At 41.1% G+C, this 27,215-nt stretch overlaps 2 protein-coding genes across 2 annotated transcripts in view; both read right to left on the bottom strand.

Annotated features, from left to right (window-relative positions):
* Window positions 1–27,215, bottom strand: part of LOC119896550 (transmembrane protease serine 9-like) — a 134,945-nt gene that overhangs the window by 35,589 nt on the left and 72,141 nt on the right. The window lies entirely within an intron of this gene.
* Window positions 21,424–27,215, bottom strand: part of LOC119896541 (transmembrane protease serine 9-like) — a 154,865-nt gene continuing 149,073 nt past the window's right edge. The window contains exon 15 of the mRNA XM_038710006.1: window positions 21,424–21,809. Coding sequence (XP_038565934.1) covers window positions 21,708–21,809 — 102 coding nt within the window. The 3' untranslated portion in view covers window positions 21,424–21,707. The remainder of the gene's footprint in view (window positions 21,810–27,215) is intronic.

Genomic DNA, 27,215 nt, shown 5'->3' with positions numbered 1-27,215 from the left:
GTGGGGTTTTTTCTTAGCCTAAGTTACTTTTTTGGGAAGTGCACATTTGTTTTTCTATATTTACTTGTATTTCATTTGGGGTTTTTTATGTGTGTAAATACATTTTGAAAGGCATTTTCATTGGTATTGAAGAACGGCTGTTAATAGAGTAAGCTTTAAATAGGAGTGAAGAGTAGTGTCCCCAGCATCCCCAGTGTAAATGACACCGAAATTCCTTAGCTTGCATGTGAACGTAGATATGTTAAAAAGTTAGGGAAAATAGATTATGATTATTCAGAGAGGTGACACTCTTATTTTGGGGGGAAATAACCTTGTGAGTACATAAAAGGACTAAAGTGTTGTTTGCCTTTTTTTGGTTTTTGTTCTCCTGTGATCTGAGAGACAAGAAGGAGAGAGAGAGAGAGAAGGAGAGAGGGGGGGTGCCGTCCAGCGCGCCACAGCAAAGCAGCCCCGGATCCAGTCTGGCCAGTATTGTGCAATCCACAAACTCTTTACAAACACCTGTGCATTTGTGTCTATACTCATTTATAATTATTACGGCTGATACGCATTTAGTTTGTTTCCTTTCAGGATATTATAGACACATTTGTAACACCAGAGAGTCTATTTGTGTATACCTGCCATATTTCATGTTATGACTATCTAAGGGGAGACTTGGCAACGGACTGATCAGTTACTGTATTTGAATATTACATATGGGAGTTTTTGTGCAGGGGTCGTTTGAAGTCAAGTTGTGCTGGGAATTGAGTGGTATTGAGCTTTTGGGACAAAACTAAGGTGAGAGGGTGCTTATTAGGTAGGAGTTGGCGCCGTGTGATTGCTGGATAACAAGATTTTTGTGATTGCTCTGGAGTTGACAAATTCCCTTGATTTTCCGTTAGCGGATGTGGTAAGATTGCCACCTATCAACAATTAAGTAGAATTAAAAGAAAAATAAACAAATAAGTAATAAGGAAAATAATTTTACAATAAAGAAATATAAAAGAGTTGTCACTATGCGGAAAAAGGACATTAAAACGTTGAAAGTAACTACTCCGGTTGATGTAGTGCAAAAAAATAATCCTCTAGTTGATGGTATTGTAAAGTTATCTGAAAAATGGCATAAGCGTTGGCCTAATATTGAACAACCATGGCCTGTGGAAGGGACTCTTAACCCAGGTGTACTTAAAATAATGCAAGTACTTGTTTCCACATATAAGTCGGATCAAAGCAAGGGGAAAAAAGGGGAACGACGTAAAGAGAAGAGACGAAGAGAGCTGGGTGTTCTTAAGTTGTTCGAACATGAAGGTCAAAAACTGATGAAAGAGACGCAAGAGAAAAGGGACAGAGGTGTGGAGAAAAAATGGCAAAAGAGGCAAAGATAACAGAAAAATTAATGGCAGAAGTCAACAAACCCTTCTCACATACGGATTCAGCAAAGAGACCTCCACCATACGAGGAGGAAGCGGAGTTTAAGGATGTCTATCCTCAGCTTCCAGTGATTATTCAGGAGGTGGTTATTGCATCAGAGATGAAGATGAACGAGTCATAGAGAGAGGACAAGCAGAAACAACTATAAAGATGACTCCAAGCTCCAAAAGTAAGAAGAAAATGACACGTTTGGGAAACTAAGGGTAGAGCGAGGTTTAGGAGAATGGAAGATGATGATGAACAGAGTGATGTAGAAGAGATCATGGGTGGATATGATCCTGTGATCAGACGGAGGCTGGCCAGAGCGGAAAGAAGGGGTGATGAAAGTTGGAAGAAGAAGGATACAGGAGATCAGATCTCCGATGAAAGTGAAGATGGAGACAGCGATGAAGAGTGGGAGATTAAAGGTGCTTCATGTTCAAGGGATTTTATCCTCCAATGACTACTGAAGAAATAGAAAAAGACATGGATCGATGCATATCATGCTTGGAGAAGTCGACTTATCCAGAAGAAATAAGAGAATTGGAAGAACATCTCGAGAAGCTGACAATACAGAGGGAGAAATTGAGGAAAAAAGGGTCCCAAAAATTGGAGAAGAAGTATGCATTACGCCCAAGGAAAGGGAGCACAAGTAAGAAGATGCTGCCAGTGATAATCCGAGGACAGAATCTGGAGTATAAGCCTTTGCAGAATACCGATATGTCAGATATACTTGAGAAGTTGCCTATTCTTCAAGATGGAGCACATCCTTGGATCTCAAAGTTGGAAGAAATTACGGTAGGAACACAAACTGCCATAGGAGATATTAAGAGACTTTTTGCTAATCTCCTGGGGATTCCAGGTATGGAAGAGATTTTTCAGAGAGCGGGACTTAATCGATATGTGGGGACTGCTGTAAATGATCCGGAGTTGTTCGCTGCAAGTAGGAATCGACTGTGGAGAGCACTGAAAGACACGTTTCCCACAAATGTGCATCCTGACAATATCTTGATTGATTCATTGGGAAAAGAAGAGAATCCGAGAGCCTATGTGTCGAGAGCTCATCAGGTGTGGAGAAATATCACAGGAAATGATCCAGAGGCGAGTCAAATGGAGCGGTCAATTTTGCGAGCTAAACTACAGATGGGGTTGCCCCCACCAGTAAGGAGCAAACTGGCAGAGGTGGTTGGACTTGGAAGCATGGCAATAGGAGTCTATACAGATCATATAGCCCATCAAGTGGATCTATATAGGAAAAAGGAACATGATCAGAAAGAACAGGACCAAGTGACTCTCAGGAAACTCAATCAAATACAACTGGTGGAAAATAAGAAGAAGGAGGAAATTTCAGAGGAGGAAATTTCAGAGGAGGAAATTTCAGAGGAGGATTCAGGGGCCAGTCAAGGTCGCTTGGAGGACTGGTGAACCCTCACAGGGGCCCAGAGCCAGGATTCTAGAGGTGCCCAGAAAATCCGAAAGGGGGGTGTCAGCTGGTAGCATCAGGGCCAGAAAGAGATCCAACAATTGAGGTGAAAGTAAATAACCGACCATTGGAAGTAATGGCGGATAGCGGAGCGGCTTTCACCTGTGTTCGGCCTGAAGATGCTACACATCTTCCTATGTCCAATCAACTGATTCGGACAATCGGGTTTGAGGGAGTGAAGCAGCTGATTCCTCTCACGGAACCAATTGAGCTCTGCTATAAAAATCAGAAAACTACAATACCCATATTGGTATCAGAACATACACCTATTGCTCTACTGGGAAGAGATGCTTTGTGTAGATTGAACTGCACAATAAAATGTACACCAGATGGCTGTCTGATAGAAGTGCCAAAAGAAATGGTCCACCAACTATTGATGACAACAGAGATGGAGTCCTCTGCAGTATTCTGGATTGGAAATCTCAGTGCAGATTTCTTGGAGCCGGCTAAGATATGGGAGAAATTCATTGTGGCAAACATGCCAGATGCGAAACTTCCAGAATATCCATTCCATTGTACGCTCAAGTATTTCAAGAATGCTGCCCAATCAAACCCAGAGGAATGGTTGGCTCATCAACCAAAGGAATTCAACTAAGCTCAAGTTGCATAATTTTGGGACCACAAGGAGCAGCTATGAAGGTAAACACTGATGATTATCTGGAGAAAGAATTCAAAATTGAGAAGAGTGTGCCACATGTGACTTTGTTGGTTTCTGAAGACTATGAGCAGAAACACATAGGGGAAATGATGACAGAAGCGGAGGAAGCTGTTTTTGTACCGATGAAAGAGAATTTGGCAATTTGGAGGAGTACAGATCAGCGATTTGTTAAAATCATGATTTCAGCTAAAGGACAGGACAGCCACAAGCTGTACGGATGACACATGAATCTATTTGTAGTGCCAAGATGGACTCGGATTCTATGAAAGAGGAGATGTTGCGACAAGTTCCAGAATGTTTGTGGTCTCAACACAGTACCGATATTGGACTTGTGAAATCAGCCCAACCAGTGAAAGTGAACTTCGACCAGGAGCTAGACCTCCTTGGAAGTATCAGTATCCATTGAAGGATGAAGCAATTCAAGGAATCGAACCACAAATTGAGGGACTTTGAAAGCAGGTGTTTTGAAGAAGACAACAAATCCTCAGAGTAACACGCCTTTGTTGCCTGTGAAGAAACCTGATGAGACTTATCGTATGGTTCATGATTTGAGAGCAGTAAATGAAGTGGTAACTGATTTTCCAGCAGAAGTTCCGGATCCACATACTTTGTTAGCCCAAATCCCTCCTGATGCAACACATTTCACGGTGTTAGATTTGTGTGGTGCATTTTTTAGTGTTCCTCTTAGTGTAGAGAGTCAGGGTTTATTTGGATTCACATATAAAGGACAGTTTTGAGAGATTGAGGGATTTAAACACAGTCCTCATATTTTTTAACAAAGTATTGAAAGATGATTTGGTAGGGATAGATCAGATATTGCAGAGTACTGTGATTCAATATGTCGACGATATTATGATCTGTTCACAAGATGAAGAAACATGTCACAAAGACTCACAAAGAAAATTGCTACAAATATTGGCAGGAAAGGGGCATAAGGCCTCACAAAAGAAGTTGCAATATTGCCAGGAGAAGGTTGTATATTTGGGTCAGACAATAACGCATGGACACAGAAGCATTTCTGATTGTCAATTGGAGGCTCCAAAGCCCAGAACTGTCAGAGAGATGTTGACGTTTCTTGGTATTGCTGGTTATTCTTCAGCATGGGTTGAGGATTATTCTAGTTTGACGGGACCTTTGAGAGCTATGGTTAAGGATACTGGGAACGCTCAACTTCACAGCAATCTGTCCTGGACACAGGAAGGCCTTGTGGCATTTGAAACAATCAAACAGAGGTTACAGGAGGCGCCAGCGCTCACACTACCAGATTACTCTAAGAATTTCTTGTTGTATGTGTCTAATTCCACTGGAGGTAAATATGCATGTGCAGTCCTTTGTCAGCCGACGGGTACAGGGTCGAATCCTCAACCTATTTCCTATTATTCGACTGCATATTCAGAAGTGGAATTAGGGCTACCACTGTGCTACAGAGCAATGGTTGGAGTTTATTTAATGTATGACAAAGCATCATCTGTTACGATGGGTTACCCAGTGACAATTCTTACCCATCATAGTCTCAGGAATCTCCTGAACTATGGAAAATACACATTGACTATGCCAAGGCTTAGAGACTATCATAGGCTCTTAGAGCAGGAGGATGTCACCCTGGTAAGGTGTGATACGGTAAATCCAGCTGAGAATTTGCCAACGTCAGAGGATGGTGAGCCACATGATTGTGTTCAAGAGGCAGAGAAATACTCAAGGCTTAGATCAGACTTGCAAGCCCTTCCACTACGTGAGGCAGACCTGGAGTATTGGACTGATGGGTCTTGTTATCGTGTGGGAGAGAAATTGTGTGCTGGCTATGCAGTAGTAAAAGCTCAAGGAACGGGATTTGTTGTTGAAAAAGCTGAAGTAATACCACAGCCTGCGTCTGCACAGCTGCAGAACTTGTGGGGCTAACAGAAGCGTGTTTGTTAGCTGACGGGCAGCGAGTGACAATATATACTGATTCGGCATATGCACATAATGTATGTCATTTGTTTGGAGCAGTGTGGAAAGGTCGGGGGTTTAAGAGAACGGATGGTTCTCCGATACAACATCACGCACAAATAATAAAACTGTTGCATGCTATGATGAGGCCTAAAGAGATAGCGATAGCTAAGTGTGCAGCTCATAAAACAGATGCGTCAAGAGTGACACAAGGGAACAAAGCTGCTGATGAAGCTGCAAAAGCTGTCACAGGAGCTGACAAATTGGGCAAGGTTTTTCTGGTCACTCATGGGGTGGACTTGGAAGACAGAATTACGCTTAAGGAAGTGATTTTGATGCAGGAAGCTGCTTCTATGATTGATAAACAGTTGTGGCTGGACCGAGGTGCTGTTAAGGATTCTACGGGTCTTTGGAGAAATCACGAGGGACTGATAGTAGCACCTCTGGACCTGTTAGGTTTGATGATTCAGGAAGCACATGGGTTAGCTCATGTTGCCAGGGGGGAGGTTAGGAGAAAAATCACAAAGGAGTATGGTTTTTGGGCACCATATTTGCTTGAACAGATTGATTATGTCATAGGCAGGTGTACAATCTGTCTGAAAAATAATGTCCGCAGGGGTATGTCTGTTCCTCCTGGTTACATTCCCACCCCAAGGGGTCCTATGCGTGAGTTAGTTGTTGACTTTGTCGATATGATAAAACCAGTTGAAGGGAAAAGATACATGTTAGTGGTTGTGGATAGATTTTCACGATGGCCGGAGGCCTGTCCAACCAAGCGGAAAGACGCTCAGTCGGTTGCCAAGTTTTTGTGTAGAGAAGTCATAAGCAGGTGGGGACTTCCAGATCGAATATCATCAGATAATGGGAAAGAGTTTGTGGATAAAACAGTGAAATTGATTTTGCAAAAATTGGGAATCAAGCAACGTCTTGGAGCAGTTTATCACCCACAAAGTCAAGGGGTGTGTGAAAAAATGAATGGGGTTTTGAAAAACCGTATTGTCAAGATTTGCCAACATACGGGTCTAAACTGGATAGCGGCGCTCCCTTTGGCGTTAATGGTGTGTCGCTCAAGTGAGCTGCGTGATTTACGTATAACGCCCCATGAATTGGTCACAGGAAGACGGATGCCTACGCCTTGTTTACGAACAAGTGGCAAGGGTCCAAGTTTGGCTCTTTTGGAAGATGAAATGAGAGCGTATGTCACGTACATGGCCAATTTCCATAAAAAGTTGTCCACATATGTTTCTGACAGGCAAAGGAAAGAAGAGGTGCAGGAGAAGCTCGATGAGCAAAAAAGGAGCACAGTGCAACCTGGGGACAAGGTGTTCGTGAAGGTCTTTAGGAGGAAGTGGTATAACGAACGCCGTGAGGGACCATTTGAAGTGGTTCGTAGTACTGGAACAGCTGTCCAGGTTAGAGGGTCTCCAACGTGGTATCATTTATCACATTGTGTTAAAGCGCCTAGTGAAGAGGTGCCGCGGGTGGATAGCCAAGATGGTGAAGGCTCAAGAGAGCTGGATGACAATAGGGAAGAACAGGCAGAAGGAGAGATGCATGACAATATCCAGAACCAAAACCCAGAAGGGGATATTGTCCATTCAGTGGACAATGTTGGTAATCATGTGCACACTTTTGATGATGCCAGATATGACTCTGCAATTGATGGAGAGGAAAGGAGATTTGGGGATATTGGTTTTCAATATGTCCCAGAATCAGCAGGGCCCATTTCAGTGGAAGGGGAAGTCGCAGAGGTCACCAAGGGCTGCACCTCTGTTACAGGAGAAGCCAGTGTTCCACTTAGACACAACAGCCCCAGACCAGTTCGGAAAAGAGTCAGACCAAAACGATACGAAAACTAGAATTGAAGCACCTCTAGGAAAGTCAACAACAGTTTCTAAATGTATAAATGTAACACATTTGACTACAGTAGCGCCTCAGATGATTTCATCAACGCCAACTTCATTGTCTACGGTGGTTAAGGTTAAGTTTGGAGGTTCGGCATATCTTCCCTGTAAATGTGAGAAATGGAATACGGGTGGTAATGTACCTCCCAAGTGGTTAAATAGTCGCGGTAAAGATGTGTTGTTATCAGGACTGGAGGGTGTACCCCCTAGTCAAAGAAAGTTTTCTCTGCTTAATGATATGAGGCGGTGGAAAATTGTTGGTGACTGTTCACTTGTTTTGCGTAATGCTACCCGGGAAGACTTAGGGGAATATAGTTGTACGTATTTAAAGCCAGATTTTAAATTTGTTCCGTTTCAAAATTATTGGATACAAGGTTATGTGACCCGTAAGGTGACGCTTATGATGAAAGATTTAGAGCCTGGTGAAGTGACAACAGTCACCAAAGGAGTTCAGGAGCAGTATCCTACAGTAGTCACTCCAAGAGTGAATAATACACAGAGAACAGTTGTCATTGGGCCCTTGGAAACAACTGAAAGAGTTAATACATCAACTAATGTGATTGTTTTAGCAGAAGTTGTGGAAGAAATGAATGTTACAGAGGCGATAACAACCATTGTAAATATGACACAGACACCGACTACAATCTTTCGGGAAGTAAAGGAGTTGGCAGACGTAACTCAGAAGCCTGCGTTACAGATGAAGATTGGGGAGCAAAGAATGCAAGAAAATGATGAGGAGTCATCTGAAACCGTCCAGAATATTATCCCACATGTACCAAATGAGTTCTTTACTTTTGATAAAATACCAGAAGATATGACTGATCAATATCGCTCGTTACAGAAGAGGGAAGCTACATGGAAGGCATATGGGTTTGATTCTTCTGTTTTGAAAATTACAGATGGCTGGGCAGGTAGGAATTTATGGTTCCAGCAGTTAACTCATTCTGTAAGATCAGTTAAGAAATTAGATGGTCCATGTCTGTTGAAAGTTCCCGCACCAGGCACGTGGGATTCAATTTTAGAGACAGTGGCCCAACCTCTATCCGTTATGTGTCAATCTTATGCTTTATCATGGCTGTCGTATCAGCAACAATCGTCAACAGATATAGTGATGTCGTGGTCGTCGCAGTTGTTTAGACCTAGACTTAATTGTTCTTGGATAAATGAATTACCCTATGTGAATTTGTTAGATCAGAAGGAAAATAAGTTAACGGCAATTCCTGAAGCAATGGAGGTAAGACCTGTGAGGGCTAGTAGCTGTTTTTGCTCAAATAAGACGTATGATGGGCCAGGGATGTTTATGGGAATATCAGAGTGTGATGAGTATATGATGTCTTTGGATAAGCATGACCGTAAGGTTAGAGGAAACATATACGAAGTAACTTTTGCTGTGCCATCTAGTAAGAAGGGAAGGACTTTGATGGTAAGAGATCAGCTTTTGCCTGGCAATGTGACGATAGGGAATTTTCAAGATATTTGGTGGGTTTGTGGTGATAAGGCATATATTTCTTACCTTATGGATGGATAGGATGTTGTTACATGGCGACGCTAAAACTTCCGTATGAGGTGTTTACAATCCATAAAGGGGAACACCTGCTATAGCTCATTCTGATCCGGGGGTCGGAAATAGGGTGAAAAGGAGCATGGCACAATTTCATAATCTTGAAGCCTACCATTGGAGGATAAGTCTAGGTGAGAAGTGGGGACTTGGACTTTTTCCATGGTATGGTGTAACTTTTTTGGCAGATCACATTGATAATATTACTTATACTTTGCAGGGATTTGCAAATGAAACTATACGAGGGTTTAATCTTCTGTCAAATACTCAAAGAAGTCACAGACTGACATTGTTGAAACATGACATGGCTCTTGACTATATTTTAGCCAAACAAGGAGGTTTGTGTGTGGCTATGAACTTGACGGGAGACGGTTGTTATACTTTGATCCCAGATAGTTCTGATAATATCACTAGTGTTATAGATGCATTAAAGAGTATAAGGGATGCGTTTGGTCAATCTGAGGGAGCTGGATGGTCAGCAAATACTTGGCTACAAAATCAGTTAGGACCAGTGGGAGCAGAGGTGGTTCAGATTTTGGTAGCAGCCTTTGTAGCGCTGTGTTTGATGTTTTGCTTTTGTACGGTACTATTGACTTTTGCGAAAGCTATGATATTGAGATGGGTTGGAGTGATAATGCCTGGGGAGAACACTCAGATGCCTTTGTTAACTACGGCTGATTTAGATGGAGATGATGAAGGGGAACCAGATGAATTAATGATGGAAAGATATCCATTTTAATGTTACTTTGTATTTTCATACATTGAGGTTTTAATTTTCATGTGTTATTTTGCAACAAGATACTGGTTGGTGTTTTCTTTTCTTCCAGAGTATATGGGGATGTACAGATGGGGATTCAAATACTCAAACAAGGACAGTATGAATGGACTCTGGACAAGGACGGTGTGGAAACGTCTGGATTGCATCGACACTGCTGAGGAGCTGCAGTGGAATACCTTCCTATGTCTACTTTGATATAGATATGAATACATATGCAAATGAATAATACTTAATTAACAATTATATTCTTTGTGTGTTAACTGTGTAAAGACTTGTACTTTCACTTAGGGAGTTAATATTTGGGGACCTCAGGTTTTTTTCTTTTTCTTGATGCTTAGGGATATAGGGTCTAGGCAGGGAAAGGTCTGTTGGAGGGTCCGATGGGTTGACCAGCCTGAATTCGGACATGGTTTTGATTTGTTTAATTTCCTGAGGTTTTCACATGTATTGGCTAAACCGTATTTCTGCATTGACTGATAAAGATGTCGTTCATTAATTGGACTGGAGTACCATGCGTGGCCGCCTAAGGCAGAGGGGCCGTGAGAAAATTTTCCTGTCTCGATTGTCTTGGAGGGAATTTGGAATGAAGGCTGCCGGACAGGTTTTTCGTTCTCACACTCCATAAAGTTGCTATGTTGTTAAAAATAATATGCTAGAAGTGTGTGTTGGAGAAATTTATCTCTTTTTGTTTTTCGAGACTCAATTAAGTCTCGTAGGGGGGAATATGTGGTGTATAACATATGTGCATCTGGCCATTACGTGTATCCGGCCATTACAGTTTAACATAATGCTCTGCAGCTGGTGAGAGGGACAGTGAACCCTTAAGGGGAAGTAATGATTGATGGGTGTGCAAAGAGTGAACCCTACTATGAAATTTGACCTCTGACCCAGTGGTAGGGGGAGTAGAGGTTAGTGTGTATGAAGGGACTGTGCCCTTATATGGTATTTAGCAGAGACCTAAACATGTCCTATATAAGCTGTGTTCAATGTACAGAGAGACAGAGTGGTTATCGGGCTGGGTCACTCTCCAAGCTGCTGCAGAGCTTGTAATTGATGCTGAATTCTTTGATGTAATAAACTTTGATAATCAAGAACAGTGTCAAGCGGATTTCTTCTCAACACATCACGCAGCATTATCGTTCAGACACCACACCACACAGACCTATTAAGTGGCGGACCAAATCTCTGCCTTACGGCGCTACACAATCAGCACTTTTAGCATTTAGCCCAGCTCCTCGTTAACTACCAAGTTGAGCGTCATGGCCAATGCAGAGAAGCCAGAGCTTGAGACCCCTCCCTTAAGGTCTTCTGTTTGGGAACACTTCAGTTTCCTAGTGAAATACAACAACAAGTCGATAGAACGAAAGCAGTGAGCCAACATTTCTCAGTAGTGATCGGGTATGTTTCTGGCAACACGTCAAACTTGCTAACTCACTAATGGTATCACACGAAGGAGAACGTCACTGCAACAAGGGAAAAAAACAAAAATGAGCACCATGCAAACGGCTTTTGGCCTTTAAACAGACTTTAGTTTAATTTAGTTTTTTTTTTTTTTTTTTTATCTGAGCAGGCCTTCAAGCTGGGATTGATAATGCTCATAGACGGTATAAAAGTAGAATAAGAATGCTGCAGTGTAATCCATATTATTATTTTTTTTATTATATTAGCTATATGTGGTATTGTATCGAGAATATTCTATTTAGTGGAGAACTAAAGTATTTTATTAGTGTAGTAGTATATTTATTTTTTATTTTATAGAATTGATTTATTATGTGTAATTTGAAAGTGTTGAAAAAATTGTAAACTAATTTGGATGTTTGCAAAAGTTCATATTAAACGAGCAGCAATTAATTTGCATTTTTTTCCCTTACTGTACCAAAAATAAACCGAGCCGTGACTTCAAAGCCGAGGTACATACCGAACCGTGATTAGCAACTTCCTTGGTTGGAACTATGCAGTTGCGATGCAACTGTTTCCCAAAACACCAGTTCGAACTAGTAAACTAACACCTGCGTGTGGAAATGTAAAGGGCTGCAGCGGCTCACTTCAAAGAAGCTCCGTCACAGAGCCGTAGCGCAAGCATGACTTTGACAGGTGGAAGTAAAAGTAGTTCCTATCAACGGAGTATAATTAGACCATCCTGGTGGCAGCAAGATCCTTATGATAAAACACACACTCACTCCAAATTAGTGAGTTTAGAAATCAATCCTATTATATGAGTATCGATCCTAGAGCAGGAAACGTTGGTATCAGAAATACCCATCTGTTCACAATAACTAGATTTAATATTAGTCACCCAGTACAAAATTTAAAGGACAAAATGGAGAATGTAAAGACATAACTTTTGGATACATTTCTAGGCCTCTGAGGACGATGGGTGTTCTCTAGTCTTCATTACAAACATAAATATACAAAGGGACAGCGTAAATTCATGAAAGCACTGTAATGAATGAGGTGACTGCGACGTGACGTACTGCGGTAAGCGTGTCGACTCATTTCCGTTTCCGGTGCTTGTGTGTTGGAGCAGCAAATGATGTGGGCTTTGTAGATCATTGGCAGACTTTCTGGGGAAGACCTGGTCTGATCCGGAGAGACGGCATCCATCCCACTTGGGAAGGAGCAGCTCTCATTTCTAGAAATCTGGCCAAGTTTATTAGTGGACCAAATCCATGACAACCCAGAGTTGAGACCAGGAGGCAGAGTCGCAGTTTAACACACTTCTCTGCCCTTCTTTTTCAGCAGTTACCCACCCAAAACCCTACGCAGAGTCGCAGTCTAACACACTTCTCTGTTCCTCCATTTCAGGAGTTACTTAGTGAAAATCCTATAGTGACGGTGTCTGCCCCCCGACCATTGAAATTATTTAAATCAAAGGTAAACAGAAGAGGAGCTGTGCATAAAAACCAAATTAAAACCACAAGAGCAATAGTGCAAATTAATAGGAGAGTTAAATGTGGACTCTTAAACATCAGATCTCTCTCTTCTTAAGGTGTACTAGTAAATGAACTAATATCAGATTATGATATTGATTTATTTTGTCTTACTGAAACCTGGCTGGGTGATGGAGAATATGTTAGCCTAAATGAATCCACCCCTCCCAGTCATATTAATACTCACATTCCTCGAGGCACAGGCCGAGGAGGTGGAGTTGTAGCTATCTTCGACTCTAGCCTACTAATCAGCTCTAAACCTAAACCAAACTATAACTCATTTGAAAGCCTTGTTCTTAGTCTTTCGCACCCAAGTTGGAAATCACTGCCACCAATTCTTTTTGTTATAGTGTACCGAGCACCTAGTCCGTACTGTGAATTTCTATCTGAATTTGCAGAGTTTTTGTCAACTTTAGTCCTTAAAATGGACAAAGTTATTATTGTAGGGGATTTTAATAGTCATGTGGACGTTGAGATTGACAGCTTCAGCACTGTGTTTATCTCTGTTAGATTCCATTGGCTTCTCTCAGAGTGTTCATGAACCGACTCACTGTTTTAACCACACGCTCGACCTTGTTCTGGTATATGGTATTGAAATTGAACATGTAATAGTGTTCCCACAGAATCCCTCTTTATCCGACCACTGTTTGATAACGTTTGAGTTTGTATTGCTGAACTACACGCCATTGGGCAAAAATTTCTATACAAGATGTCTGTCTGATAGTGCTGTAGCTAAATTTAAGGATGCAATTCCATCAGCTCTAAATTCATTATCAAGTCACAAAGTAACAGAAGACTCCTATGCTAATTTCAGTCCCTCCTAAATTGATCATCTTGTTGATAGTGCTGCAGGCTCGCTGCGAATGACACTCGACTCTGTAGCCCCTCTAAAAAAGAAAATAATAAAATAAATACGTAGCTCCATGGTATAATACTGAAACTCGCAAATTAAAGCAAATATCGCGGAAACTTGAGAGGAACTGGCGTTCCACCAAAGTGGAAAATTCTCGTTTAATTTGGCAAGATAGTCTTAAAACTTATAGGAAGGTCCTCCGTAATGCCAGAGCAGCGTACTACTCGTCATTAATAGAGGAAAATAGGAACAACCACAGCACTGTAGCCAGGCTGACAGAGTCACAGCTCTATTGAGCCAAGTATTCCCATAGCTCTCAGTAGTTACGACTTCATGAGCTTCTTTAATGATAAAATTCTAACTATTAGAAACAAAATTCACCAAGACCTGCCCTCAATTGGCACCGACTTATCTCTTAACTCAGGAACCTTAGAAACAGCTGTAGAGCCAGATATATGTTTAGACTGCTTTGCTTCCCTCAATCTTTACCAACTAACTTCAATAATTTCTTCATCTAAACCATCAGCTTGCCTCTTAGACCCCATCCCGACTAGGCTGCTTAAAGAAGTTTTACCCTTAGTCAGCACTTCTATGCTAGATATGATCAATCTATCTTTATCAACAGGCTATGTACCACAGTACTTTAAAGTAGCTGTAATTAAACCTCTTCTGAAAAAGCCCAAACTTGATCCAGATGTTTTAGCCAACTATAGACCTGTATCTAACCTTCCATTTCTCTTTAAGATCCTGGAGAAAGCAGTTGTTAAACAGCTGTGTGACTTTCTACATAGCAATAGTTGATTTGAGGATTTTCAGTCAGGATTTAGAGCTCGTCATAGCACAGAGACAGCACTGGTGAAAATTATTAATGACCTCCTCAATGCATCAGACAAAGGACTTGTCTCTGTACTGGTTTTATTAGATCTTAGTGCTGCATTTGATACCATTGACCATCAGATCCTATTGCAGAGACTGGAACATTTCATTGGAATTAAAGGAACCGCTCTAAGCTGGTTTAAGTCCTATTTATCAGATCGATTTCAGTTTGTACATGTTAACGATGAGTCCTCCATGCATGCCAAAGTTACTCATGGAGTTCCTCACGGATCTGTCCTTGGACCAATCCTCTTCACTTTATATATGCTTCCTTTAGGCAATATTATCAGGAAACATTCCATAAGCTTTCATTGTTATGCAGATGATACTCAGTTATATCTATCGATCAAGCCAGATGAAACTCATCAGTTAGCTAAACTTCAGATGTGCCTTCAGGATGTTAAAACCTGGATGACCTGTAATTTTCTAATGTTAAACTCAGATAAAACTGAAGTTATTGTTCTGGGGCTTAAGCACCTCCGTGACGCATTATCTAAAGATATAGTTTCCCTGGATGGCATCGCCCTGGCCTCCAGCAACACTGTGAGGAATCTTGGAGTTATCTTTGATCAGGACATGTCGTTTAAGTCTCACATTAAGCAAATTTCAAGGACTGCCTTGTTTCACCTACATAATATTGCGAAAATCAGGAACATCCTGTCCAAAAATGATGCAGAAAAACTAGTGCATGCATTTGTTACTTCTAGGCTGGATTACTGCAATTCCTTATTATCAGGCTGCTTGAAAAAGTCCATTAAGACTCTTCAGCTGATTCAAAATGCTGCAGCACGTGTTCTGACAGGAGCAGGAAAATCATTCTTATTACCTACAAAGCTCTTAATGGTCAGGCACCATCTTATCTTAAAGAGCTCATAGTACCTTACTACCCCACCAGAGCACTGCGCTCCCAGAATGCAGGGTTACTTGTGGTTCCTAGAGTCTCCAAAGTAGACTAGGAGCCAGAGGGTTCAGCTATCAAGTTCCTCTCCTGTGGAACCAGGTTCCAGTTTGGGTTCAGGAGGCAGACACCATCTCCACATTTAAGAATAGGCTTAAGACTTTCCTCTTTGATAAAGCTTATAGTTAGGGCTGGCTCAGGTTAGTCCTGAACCATCCCTTAGTTATACTGCTATAGGCCTAGACTGCCGGGGATTTCCTATGATGCACTGAGCTCCTCTCTCCTCTACTTTCTCTCCCTCTGTATGCAATCTTATCCCATTATTGCATGTTACTAACACAACTTCTCCCCTTTCCTGTAGTCTTGTGCTTTCTCGTCCCTCTCCTCTCTCCTCCTATCACTTCCTGCAGGTGTTTCTGGCTCTGGAGCTGTGGAGTCTGGATCTGTGTTTGCGGGTCACCTGCTGCCCCCGTGTTCCTGCTCGACACCCTCTGCTACAACAACTATTGTTACTAGTCTTATTATTATTATTGTTGTTGTTATTATTATTGTTATTATAATCATTAACATTACGATTATTATCATTAACACTACTTTAAATATCTGTACCATTTTTCATTTAGTCTATAGCAACATCACCTTTACTGTTTATCTGTGTGTATATTGTGTAGGCTGCCTCCCTCCCCTCTCACAGGAGACGAACCCGTGTCTGTCTCAATAGAGAACATTCATAAACTCGGCCACTTATGGCACAGAGCTATTCTCAAGACCTTGATATGGTTTGGGGCCAAGGGATTCATAAGTGCTAAAGCTATATGCTGGCACTGTATCTTCTTGGCCGGGCTCAATAAACCAGCACATGTTTCTGAATGACAGGGTGAACATTTTAATAAGCTATGGAATGAGGACTGTCAAGAAATAAAAAGATTGTTTATCCAGCATGTTTTCTGGAAAGTCTGCGGTTGTTTTCAATCTGAGCTGTTTGAAGGGGTGTTTCCACACATGCCACTGGCTAAACCTGCTGACTGGAAACCCTGAATAGGGTTCCTAGAATAGAACACTGTACTGTATTCACATGCACCAATCCTGTTAAAAGAATGTTGAAGTTATTCCTGTTTTCTTCACACCACATTGGTAAACATTCACCTGTGAACAGTGCTGACATGTTTGAGGTTCCACTCAAACAAAAAGCACTTGAAGGTTTTAAAACTTTTTTTATATTGTTAGTTATAGTGTTATAGTGTGTTGTTGAAAGCTTGCATTGCTAAGGCTGTGGCAGACAGCTGTGGTCTCAAAGTTGTGAGCAAAATAAACAGCATTTAAGACTCGTAGCAACAGATTCAAGCAGTGACTTGTGTTTATACTAGAAAAGAATTATTTGTGAGAAAATTTTCAACAGGTGTGCAAATACCATTGCATTAAGTTACATAATGATTTGTGAATGTGGACATTTTGTCCATGATTTCCCCTTTTTTGAAGTGTGAGAATGTGTTTTGCAATATATTCCCTGCAACAACTGTACCAAAAATATGAGCAGGAGTTTCTTCACTTGTGATCTGTACAATAGGATTTGTGCATATGCAATGAATAAGTTAAGAAGGTGTAACTATTTTATTTTGATACACATATGTGGGTACAAAAACACCTCTCTGTATAAATCACTACAGTCTGTTAGACCTCACCGACCAAAAGACAAAGAGATACAGGCCCAAAAGCCTGACCGTGCAGCCTGGAACACAAAAGAAAAGTCTTACAACCCCCGGTCAGTTAATTCACACATAAGATATGAATTTTATGTTAAACCAAACTAAGGGTTTCTGTTGGCCAAGCCTTCATGGAAGATAGTTCTATAACTGTGTTAATGTAACTTGTTCAAGTTTCATGTGGTGATTTCTTCTGTTAAGAAGAAGAGATATTTAAAGACTGCTGCATCTTGCTACGCACATTGATTATGTCCGGTGCCGCTCCGCTGGGCTACGATCAATTTGCTCCAATTACTGTGTGAATACTGTGTATATCAGTATTGCTGAATGTAAGGTTCACTACCAGTTCCTGTCTGATAAAGTGGTAGCTGTTGTTTGTCACAGTAATTGTGATTTCTGGTGTTCCTGTTAAGCTTCTTTGTGCCTTTCTTCTCGTCCTTCCTGTTTACTAACTCCTCACACTCACACACACACACACACACACACACACACACACACACACACACACACACACACACACACACACATACACACTCACACGCCATGTGACCTCTACAGCTGGTCTAACCTGAGACACACACAGCAGCCTAGCATCAGTGTACGTTACCATTTTTGTAGTTCCTTTTTGATTAGAAAAGTTTTGTGTTTTGTTATCTAAAGTTGTTGATCATTGATCTATGAGTTAAGTAAATCCATTTTAGAATTTTAAAAATTTATTGCCTGTGTTTTCTGTGTATAACATTGTAAGTGTTGGTTACCATGGCCAGTCTACAAATTCACTCTTCTCTATTTGCCACCTATAGGTGGACAAACCAATTTGACTAACTTGGTTCATATGTGGTTATTGCTCCCTGATTCCAGGCTGGTGCCCCATATTTATTAACGACAACTGAATAATCTTGAACATGAATACTTTTATTCATATTGCTAGAATATATTTGATATTCAGCTAATTACTAAACCTGACCCCATGCTGAAATCCCCAACAAGTCTGTAAAACAGTTTCAACACAAACTGAACTTAACTATCATGAAGGAGGATTCACTGCAGGACTGTTGAACTAGACTGCATTAGTTTGAGTTAGGTGGACCTAATAAACTGGCTGTAGCTGCTGTATTCATACTTTTGAAGTTCAGTTGTATAAATGAAAGTTATCTACTGGAGAAAATGACACACATAAAATACATTTTCTGTGTATGTCTTTAATTTTGATTACCAATTGTAGCAGCCTTTTTTTATACGTATATGCTGCAATTTCATTTTCTTTATTCCCATTAATTTCGGCTCAGTATCAACATTCCTCTGGGTTGATAAGGATCATTCAGATCACCCGCACAGGGTGTGGGGACTGATTCCTCAGCAATGATTGAGAGCAGTTATGTGATTCCCCTGTTTGCCAGTCAGGGTCGCCTATTCTTCAAGGCATAAGAGAGGTGGGGAACTGCACACTGAGGGCATTCTGATTAAGGGGTAAGTGAGAGTTTGAACAGTGACCAAAAGTTGACCACAACCTGCATGGAGGGCCCAAAAATGACATTGCATCCAGCCAGCAATAATATCTGTCCCATCGCCAGATTGTTTTGATAGCAGAAAAATAAAAAATAAATAAATTGACAGCTGCAGTTACTCACACAATCACTTCCGCTTAAGTTATTGTGCCTCCAAAATAAAAGCACAATAAATTTTTTTGCAGCAATGCTTTATGTAGAGTTTATTGAGAGCTTTTATTTTGACTTGCTTGACAAACCTGAAAAAGCCGTCAGTAAACGTATGACTGGATTCCCCAAAATTTCCCCAGAGAAATGAAAAAATGAAAAGCGTCAGTTATGAATGTGAATCAAACGCCGGGACGCACACACCCACTGCAGCACATGTTTTATTGTGAGCATGTGCAAAAGTGTCCTTATAAAAAATATCTGCAATTATTTGGAATTGATCTTACAACCTTTCTAAAGGAGTCCGGCACAGTCCCAACTGTGCTAAACATGCACACATACAAGGATTTGAAATAATTTGACTTTGTTCTGGCCCGCCATGTAACAGCTTGAAAAACATTATTATTATTATACATTTAATATTTATTTGTCGACCCCTGCTGTAGCATATAAGAGCTGTAACCGTATTGTTCAGGTCGGCTGAGTCAGTGAACATACTTTTATAGGAGAGCCTTTCCCAATCTTATTTGACTTTATTTTATCCCTTTTATTTTATTCTATTTTACTAATTTTATATTTATCTTAAACGTGTATTTTAGTCTTTTCTTTTCTTTATCTTGTATTGTTTTTGTATTATTGATTTTTGGGTATTATTGTCTTTACACTTGTTAAAGCACTTTGTAACTTGTTTTTGAAAATCGCTCTACAAATAAAGATTATTATTATTATTATTATTAGTATATATTATTATTATTATTATTATTATTATTATTATGAGAGGCTCACGAGAAATGTGAAAAACCTATTTTCTAATTTAATTGAGTCACAATCCTGTCCTGAGTTCCTCCATTTTCTATGGAGTGTCCTGCTAGGGAAATGGCATTGTGGTGGCAGACAGGAGGAGACTTGACAGTCTGATAAGGAAATCCAGCTCTGTTCTTGGATGCCCCCTTGACACCGTGGAGATGGTGGGAGACAGGAGGATAGTGAGTAAATTATCCTCCGTGATGGAGAACACATCCCACCCCATGCAGGATGCTCTGAGGACCCTGAGCTGCTCCTTTAGTGAGAGGTTACTGCACCGTCACTGCGTCAGGGAGAGATACCACGGGTCTTTCCTTTCTGCTGCTGACAGACTTTACAATCAGCAGTGCTCCCCCTACTGAGAGCAGCATTGGGATTCATCACAAAAAATATACTTAAAAAATATACTGCAGGTCCCGCAGTAGTGCTGATAAGATGGAATCAACAAACAAAGTTTAAAGTGAGTGTATGCGCCTGCTCCCGAAAACGTAGGCTACTGTACGGTCCTGACTCGAAGTGGTGACCTTGGGTATGGGAGGAGGACACGCAGACGAGGAGGCTAAACCCCATGGGCACTAGCGCCGGTCGCCAGTGCATCTCTTAAGGTGTCGGGGAGTGAGGTTTACTCACTGCACAGCCTCGCTGGCTTCCGTCACACGGGCTTATACAACAGAAGACCAAAACAAGGCAAGTCTGAAATTTGGAAAACTTCTCACTTGTTACTGACAAAAATGAATGCAATGATTTATGTCGGTTATTCTGAACATTTAGCATAGCCCAAACATTTGTGTCCTTTGTTTACTCTGCATGTCACAATGTTTGCGGGTGTGGGTGGGAGTGGATACACATGTTGCAGGAGCGGGCGGTAATGGTCACAAAATCAGCAGGAGCGGGATCAAGAAAACAGTCCCACGCAAGTCCCTGACCTGTGTGTCTTCTCATACTTTCACACTTTGCCCTGCTGCAACTGTAACACTATGAATTTCCACGTCGTGGGATTAATAACGGATTTTTGAATTTAATTGAGTTAAAGTCAGACAAACACACTGATCCACACAGCTTTTTGTTGGCGCAGCCGGGTGCAGCCATGCAACCGAAACACAACGCTTTTATACAGACATCCCACAATAAACGCAGAAACATTGGCATACCGGCTGTGGCTTTTCACACGGACATGTTCCTTTCTGCTCAGCCTTCCCAGCTCAGAGGCAGATCAAATCAACCCCCCTTTTCAGTGCCGTAATGTTAGCTTTCAGACAGCAGACACTGGCACAATCCTCCTGGAAAATAAGGCAGTGTGATTTGTGGTGTTAGTGGACTGCATTTTGAGGAGTTGTCGCTGTAGTTGGCAGCAGGCTCAGGAGCACACACAGGGCTACATCCCGACCCAATATCTTCATCAGAAGCAGAATAGTGGCTGTTGCACGCAACAGACAAAACAGGCGTGGGGTTCATTTCTAAAGGAGGTTAGAGCCCATAGTAAAAAAGTGATTTATTAATAAGTGATTTCATTGAAAAGCAACACATAGCCCCTTTAGTTTTCATTGCTTTTAAACCCTTCATTTAATTTTGATTCCAGAATCTCTTTTTTGATCTCTAGCTGTCACCAACAGAAGCAGAATAAAGTCATAGATTAATTAATGCAGCTTTAAGCCTCCACTGTCTCTCAAATTTTAGGTTGTTTACATTCAGTTGTGCTTGTCGCATCTATAAGAAGAAGGGTGAGTGAGCGGGTAGTATATTATGTATGTCAGTGGCAGCTGTGTTTGATGCTGTTGTTGCTGGTGGTGTTGGACGCTGGAGTGAAGACCAACTGTCTGAGCCATGAAGGTCTCAAAGCACTGAGTTTGGTGAAGACCATCAATGAATCTGCTCGTGTTTGATTGGTGGGGGTGTAGGTGGCGATATATTGAACACTGCTGCACAGAATCAAGAGCCGCCCTGCTCACACATCATTGGACTGCCAAAATAACCATGAACAAACAAGTGAGGCGGATATGTTCAAGTCCAACTTTTAATGAAACTCCAAAAAAACTTCTTTTTTTCTTTTACTAAATGTGGTATGCCTGAGGGAAGAACACATTCTCCCCCCCGACTCGTCACATATTGATGCTTGGTTAACGCCCTTTGCCATCACCTTTTAACGTCCTGGGTACCCTTTTTGCGTCATTTATTGACATTTAGGGCTCTGTGGTCAAATTAGCAACACATACCAACAACAAAAATACTAGAAATTTATTAGACCAAGTAAGTTCTGTCTAATTAACTCCGGACATGGCAGGCACTACCTTAGCCTGTGGCTTTTGGTGGCAGGCCTGGACATGTGACACTGAGGTCACTGTCAGTCCCAGAGGACCTGAAGGTGAGGAAGCCTGGCTGGTTGCTGGTGATCTGGGAGACTCGGGAGTAGATTCCCGGGAAATTAGACTCGGCACAGTCTCTTCCAAAACTCACAATTCCCCCCTGGATCCAGCGACCACCCTGCTTGATCACCAGTGAACCTCCTGAATCCCCCCCTTTAAAGAGACAAACATTTAGTAGAAGAATTGGGTGGTCAGTCACAATGACGGCTCAACATTATGATGTCTGCAGCCATCGGCCCAACCCTACTCCTATCCTTTAGTATCCTTTGGGCTCTGCGTAGGCACCTCACCTCACCGATATCACTGATGCTCGGGAGACCTTCTGAGCAGTTTTAAACACCCGCTGCAGAACCCTTTCTATTCTGTAGCTTTTTATTGCTCCTCTGTAAAAGCTGACAAGAACTTGGCATGAGAATTTAGCCTTCTTAAGCTTCCTTAAGACATACCGTCGTTTTTGAGTTTTTCACCAGCGTGGAGCTGTGAGACGACCATGTCAGTTTCCCTGTGATGCTGATTTAGAACCTGAAACTGTTCACCTGGAGTGTGTGTCTTTGTCTCCTTTTTTTCAAAAATCAATCAATCATTGATCAAGAATAGCCCAGCTATCTCAACACGCCATAAGCAAAGAAAGAAGGTTTTGTGTTTTGCTGCTCCCCTGGATAGAAGGAGTAACATTTTTGCATTGAACTATCTGAGAAAACAGTTCTTGTCACCATTGTAGTCAGAGTATCTCTGAAAATGTACTCCAGGTGCTTTCTGACCCACCTCCACTTCCAATGGTTCCCCAGCCGGTGACCCAGGCTGCAGTGCCGCTTTAGAAGGTGCTGCCTGGGGCTGCCAGGCAGACGGGCTGGATGTAGGCGGTGAAAGTCACCGGTGAGGAGAGCTTCAGGAGGCAGAGGTCGTTGTTATTAGTGTTGGAGTTATAGTTGGGATGAATGATGATCTGTGACACTGTCCGAGACACTTCATTGGGGTTTAATCCCTGTAGAGTCTGGCGACCCAGAGACACAGTCAGAGTGCGTGTGGTTATGCCTGTGCTACAATCAGAAGAGAAACAAAACAGTGCAAAGCCATTAAAGGCTGAACTGTAGTCAAGACCACATCTGGTTTAGTTTGTATGGAGCCTGAAAGAAGTGACAGGGAGATGTCATTCCCACAAGTTAGTCATTTGTATTCTCATTATATTATAAATCATTTTCTGCCAGTGTACAGTGTAATACAGCCAACCTTGAGGTTTATCCCTGTATCTCAGTCCAAATTTGTAAACTGAATTAAACTATTGAATTCCAAAGGGAGAGAGAACCAAGACAAATGGATTTAAGATTTAATCTCAGTGGACAGCACGATTGACACAATTTGTCTGATGAAGATTTATCTTCTGGGAGTAACAGCCAATGTTTTGGGGCTTGCGATGTGGCCACAGTGTTTCTTGGCCAACACTTCATCTTCATGTGGCGTGATTGTTTACAGTTCAATTAATAACTTGAGACGCAAACGTGCAGCTGGCTGGAGAGTCGACGTCTAAGCCCAGAGATTACATTTGCATCCGCATCTTTTGCTTTCCATGTGGACTGCTTACCTGCATGCAACCAAAGCCTGCTCATACATGATTGATCAGTTTCATTCAGACTACATACAGAAATGGAACGGAAAGATACTTATCCGATAATCTTGTCGCCTGCCCACAGATGTCTGCATCCATATGCAGCTTATTTTGAATGCACGGTTCAGTTTACTTACAGCACCCCACATTCTTTGTTCATTTTTTACAGATCACAGCCTTTCCAAGGGGCGGCACGGTGGTACAATGGTTAGCACTGTTGTCTCACAGCAAGAAGGTAGTGGGTTCAAACCCCAGTTCCCCTGACCGTTCTGTGTGGAGTTTGTATGTTCTACCCGTGTCTGCGTGGGTTCTCTCCAGGTGCTTCGGCTTCCTCCCACCATCCAAAGCCATGCAGGCTAGGTTAATTGGTGTCTCAGAAATTGTCCTTAGGTGTGAGTGGTTGTATGTCTATGTGATAGACTGGCGACCTGTCCAGGGTGATACCCGGCTTTTGCCCAATGTAAGGATAAGCGGTTGATGATGGATGGAACCTTTGCTTGGGAAGTGGCATATGCACGTTTCCAGCCCTGTTTTGTACGTACGCATCATTTATAAATGAGACCTGCAGGTTAGCTCTAAAGTTACTTAGGACAACGATGAACAATGTTGTTTTTTGTCGCGTACCAACCCTCAATGCTTACCTGTAGAAGCAGTGAGCAGTAGTCAACACCCATTGATTGTTAATGAGGGTTCCTCCACAGAAGTGGGACCCAGAGTTTCGCAGACTGGCCTGCCAGGGCCAGCTGCCTGCAGAGGCCACCTGTCCTCCAACAATCTTGGTGTTGAGCACAGGCTGACCACACACTGAAGAGAGACAATAAATACACAGAGTGAGCAATACAGGGTTGACAGCAAATACTAACAATAATGAAACTATAAACAAAACATTTACATCCCAAAAACGTGTTAAAAATGTCCCAAAAGACAGATGAACAGGAAACTTACCGCTTAGTTGTGAGTGACACTCTGAAAATAGAAAACAAACAATAAAACACTTATGAAACAACAGTATTGTATTTATATTTACTGATATGGCTAATTCTACATTGACATATGATATTTACATGGGTTCAATTTTGTGATCATCTGTTATTCTGTTATCTGTAATTTATTTATTAAGTAAATATTTTTGATTTTTGACAAGTAACACACTTTTAACCATGTCCACTCCCAGTTAACATAAGAGGATCATTAAGACCACTAAAGGTTTCAGTGACCAACATTTGAGTGTCAGCTGACTTCCTTCTTTGCTACGTCTTATGACCACTAGAGGTCGCAGCCTAACTATAACTGTAAATATGGGTCTTAATCAGCTGCTTGAAGAATCGGCCTTTATGGCTGTTTTTTCTGGTGAGGACAGGCTGAAATGACCGTATCTTGTTCTGCTGCTGCTTATCTTATTGCTACCACTAATAAGTTTCCTGTCTTCTCTTCTCAAAAACAAAAAATCAATTACATGTTTTTGATTATTATTTACTGGCATTGATGATTTTAGTGATTTTTGTGTAGATTTTAGCCATCAAAACCTGATTTTTTTTGGTCTCTAAATATGTAAATGATTTCTGTTTTGGCTTAAAATGTATATAAGTATAGATGATGCTAATATGTGGGACCTGAACGGTCTTTATAACAGCAAGAACTAATTTGCCTTTAATGTTACAATACATTAAAGTCATCCAGGCATTCTTTTATTAGCTGTATGATCCCCTGTAAATTTAATAAAAACACTTGCTCAAAAGTATTATTTATATGAAATACAAAATGTGCATCAATTGAAAACCATAAATTTAAATATTATATGAAAAGTAAAGAACATCTATATGTGTGTATAATACATTGCCAAGTTTGGGTTAAATGATTTTGGCAGAGATTTGCAAGCTTTGATCTAAAATCAAATCATCCTGGATGACTAACTGTTGAGTGAACAGATGTTCTTCTTCTCCTTCCTTCCTTCTTAAAGTTTTGCATCAGAATCAGTTTTGCAATCAGGGACATAACAACAAGGTGTGGCTCCATGTTAACCATGTTAACCCATTTACTGTACACATCTCCACCATGATGGTAAAAAGCTATAGTATACATGGTGTTGGTACAGTGATGTCAAACATTCCTTCAAACAGTTAGTAAAGTTGCTGTGATCTATCTGTCTCTCTCTATCTCTATCCCATACCCCTGAATAGAAAAGAAAGTTTCCTTCGCTTAAACTAAATCCACAAATATTTCTTAATTTGTAAGCTTACAAAAACTCTAACTACAAGGACAGACTGAACCGAATAAGAAAGCTTCTTTTTGGTTTATGAAGGATCAAGTTACACAACTATACCCATAAAAACAACCCTTTCTCCCAGCTCGTCCCATATAGACGCATAGTCAAGACCCGATGGCGTCAGTTTGTTTCACAACATTAACATTTTATTTTTAAAGTTTAACTGGATGTTGCATATTATGGAAGAAACCACATTAGAATCACATCACACACATACCTGCAATAAATACAGAAACTTTAAGAGATTAAACAGGCTGTGGTACAGTTCAGAAGGCATCATGTCACTCCTCGACAGTTTGAGCTAGACACCCCATTTTTTTCCTGTTACACAAAAGTAAGTGGAAACAAGTGCTGTTTACAATAAAATTTGTAGAAATATTCCCCAATAGAGTGTGTGAAATAAAGGTTGAGTTGAGTGAGAGCTGAGGTTGTGCTGATTCTGGGAAAGTTGGAAATTGATGATGTTGTAAAAAATGACAACTTTATAAGGCAAAACACAAAGCTATGAAAAAGGTATTGATGTGGGCTGAACGCAAACAGTGATTACTGACAGGAAATATTGCAGTTATTTCACTCAGCTGCTTCCTAAACTCCTTTACTATGATTATCTGCTGTGAACAGAATATAGTTTGTTATTTCACTTTTATGTATCCAGGCAACGATTTAAATCAGGCTAAAAGAAGCTATGAGTTCAGTGCAAAGCTATTTTTATTCCACACGACTATAGTTACTGCTCACTTTGCAGATTGAAATAGTTGGTTTTTCCCATCTTTTCCCCAACAATCTCACAGATGACACAGTGACTTTAAGAGAATTTACTCAACAGTGGATCCACCAAGCACTTTCGTTTTGCATATTTTATTGCTACAGTTTTGTAAAAAGTTTAATTTGAATGCAGGATTTGTATTTGTAACTGGTCAAACAGTTTACAACATTGAATCAATGTAGATTTATGCTGGGCTGCTATGTTTTTGTGTTAATGTGCATTTGTTTAGTGTGACTTAAAGGGGCTTTATATAGGTTTTAAATAGAAATCACTTGTTAACCACTTTTTATTGCCTGTTGGTGAACAGGTTGTAATCACACATAAAAATTAACCACACACCTGCTTTCTTGGTCCCTTGTAACAGCCACTATTATGTAAAGAAATGGGGTTGGATTTTCTGCATGAAGGCACAGCGACAGCACTGCAGATAACAACAAGACGTCCGCTAACACACAGACTCCAACACAAAGTCCACGTAAGGATAAAAAACATAGTATGAGAATCCGATCGACACCGAAAACAATGTCAACCTCAGAAAGGCATTTGAGTCATACTTTTCCAATGCGTCATTTTTTCCCTGCCAGAGTTACGACAAGTCTCGCTTTACTGTACTGTGGCTTTTTATTGGCTACTACTCGCCACTAGCATGGGTCCTTGTGATTTGATGCCAGCTGTGAGTGCGGCAAATTCTGCCCGACTGTGCTGTGATTGGCTAGTACTCGTTCACACTAATGACAGAAGATAATGCGATAACAATAACATGAATATAAATGTTTTAAATCTTTATATCGATAGA

The sequence above is a fragment of the Micropterus salmoides genome, unplaced genomic scaffold (assembly GCF_014851395.1).
Source record: "Micropterus salmoides isolate LMB-PRFRI ecotype aquatic unplaced genomic scaffold, ASM1485139v1 Ms_hic_scaffold_10, whole genome shotgun sequence".
NCBI classification, from domain to species: Eukaryota; Metazoa; Chordata; class Actinopteri; order Centrarchiformes; family Centrarchidae; genus Micropterus; species Micropterus salmoides.
The sequence above is the reverse complement of the archived record's forward strand: the minus strand, read 5'-3'. Positions and strand labels throughout refer to the sequence as shown.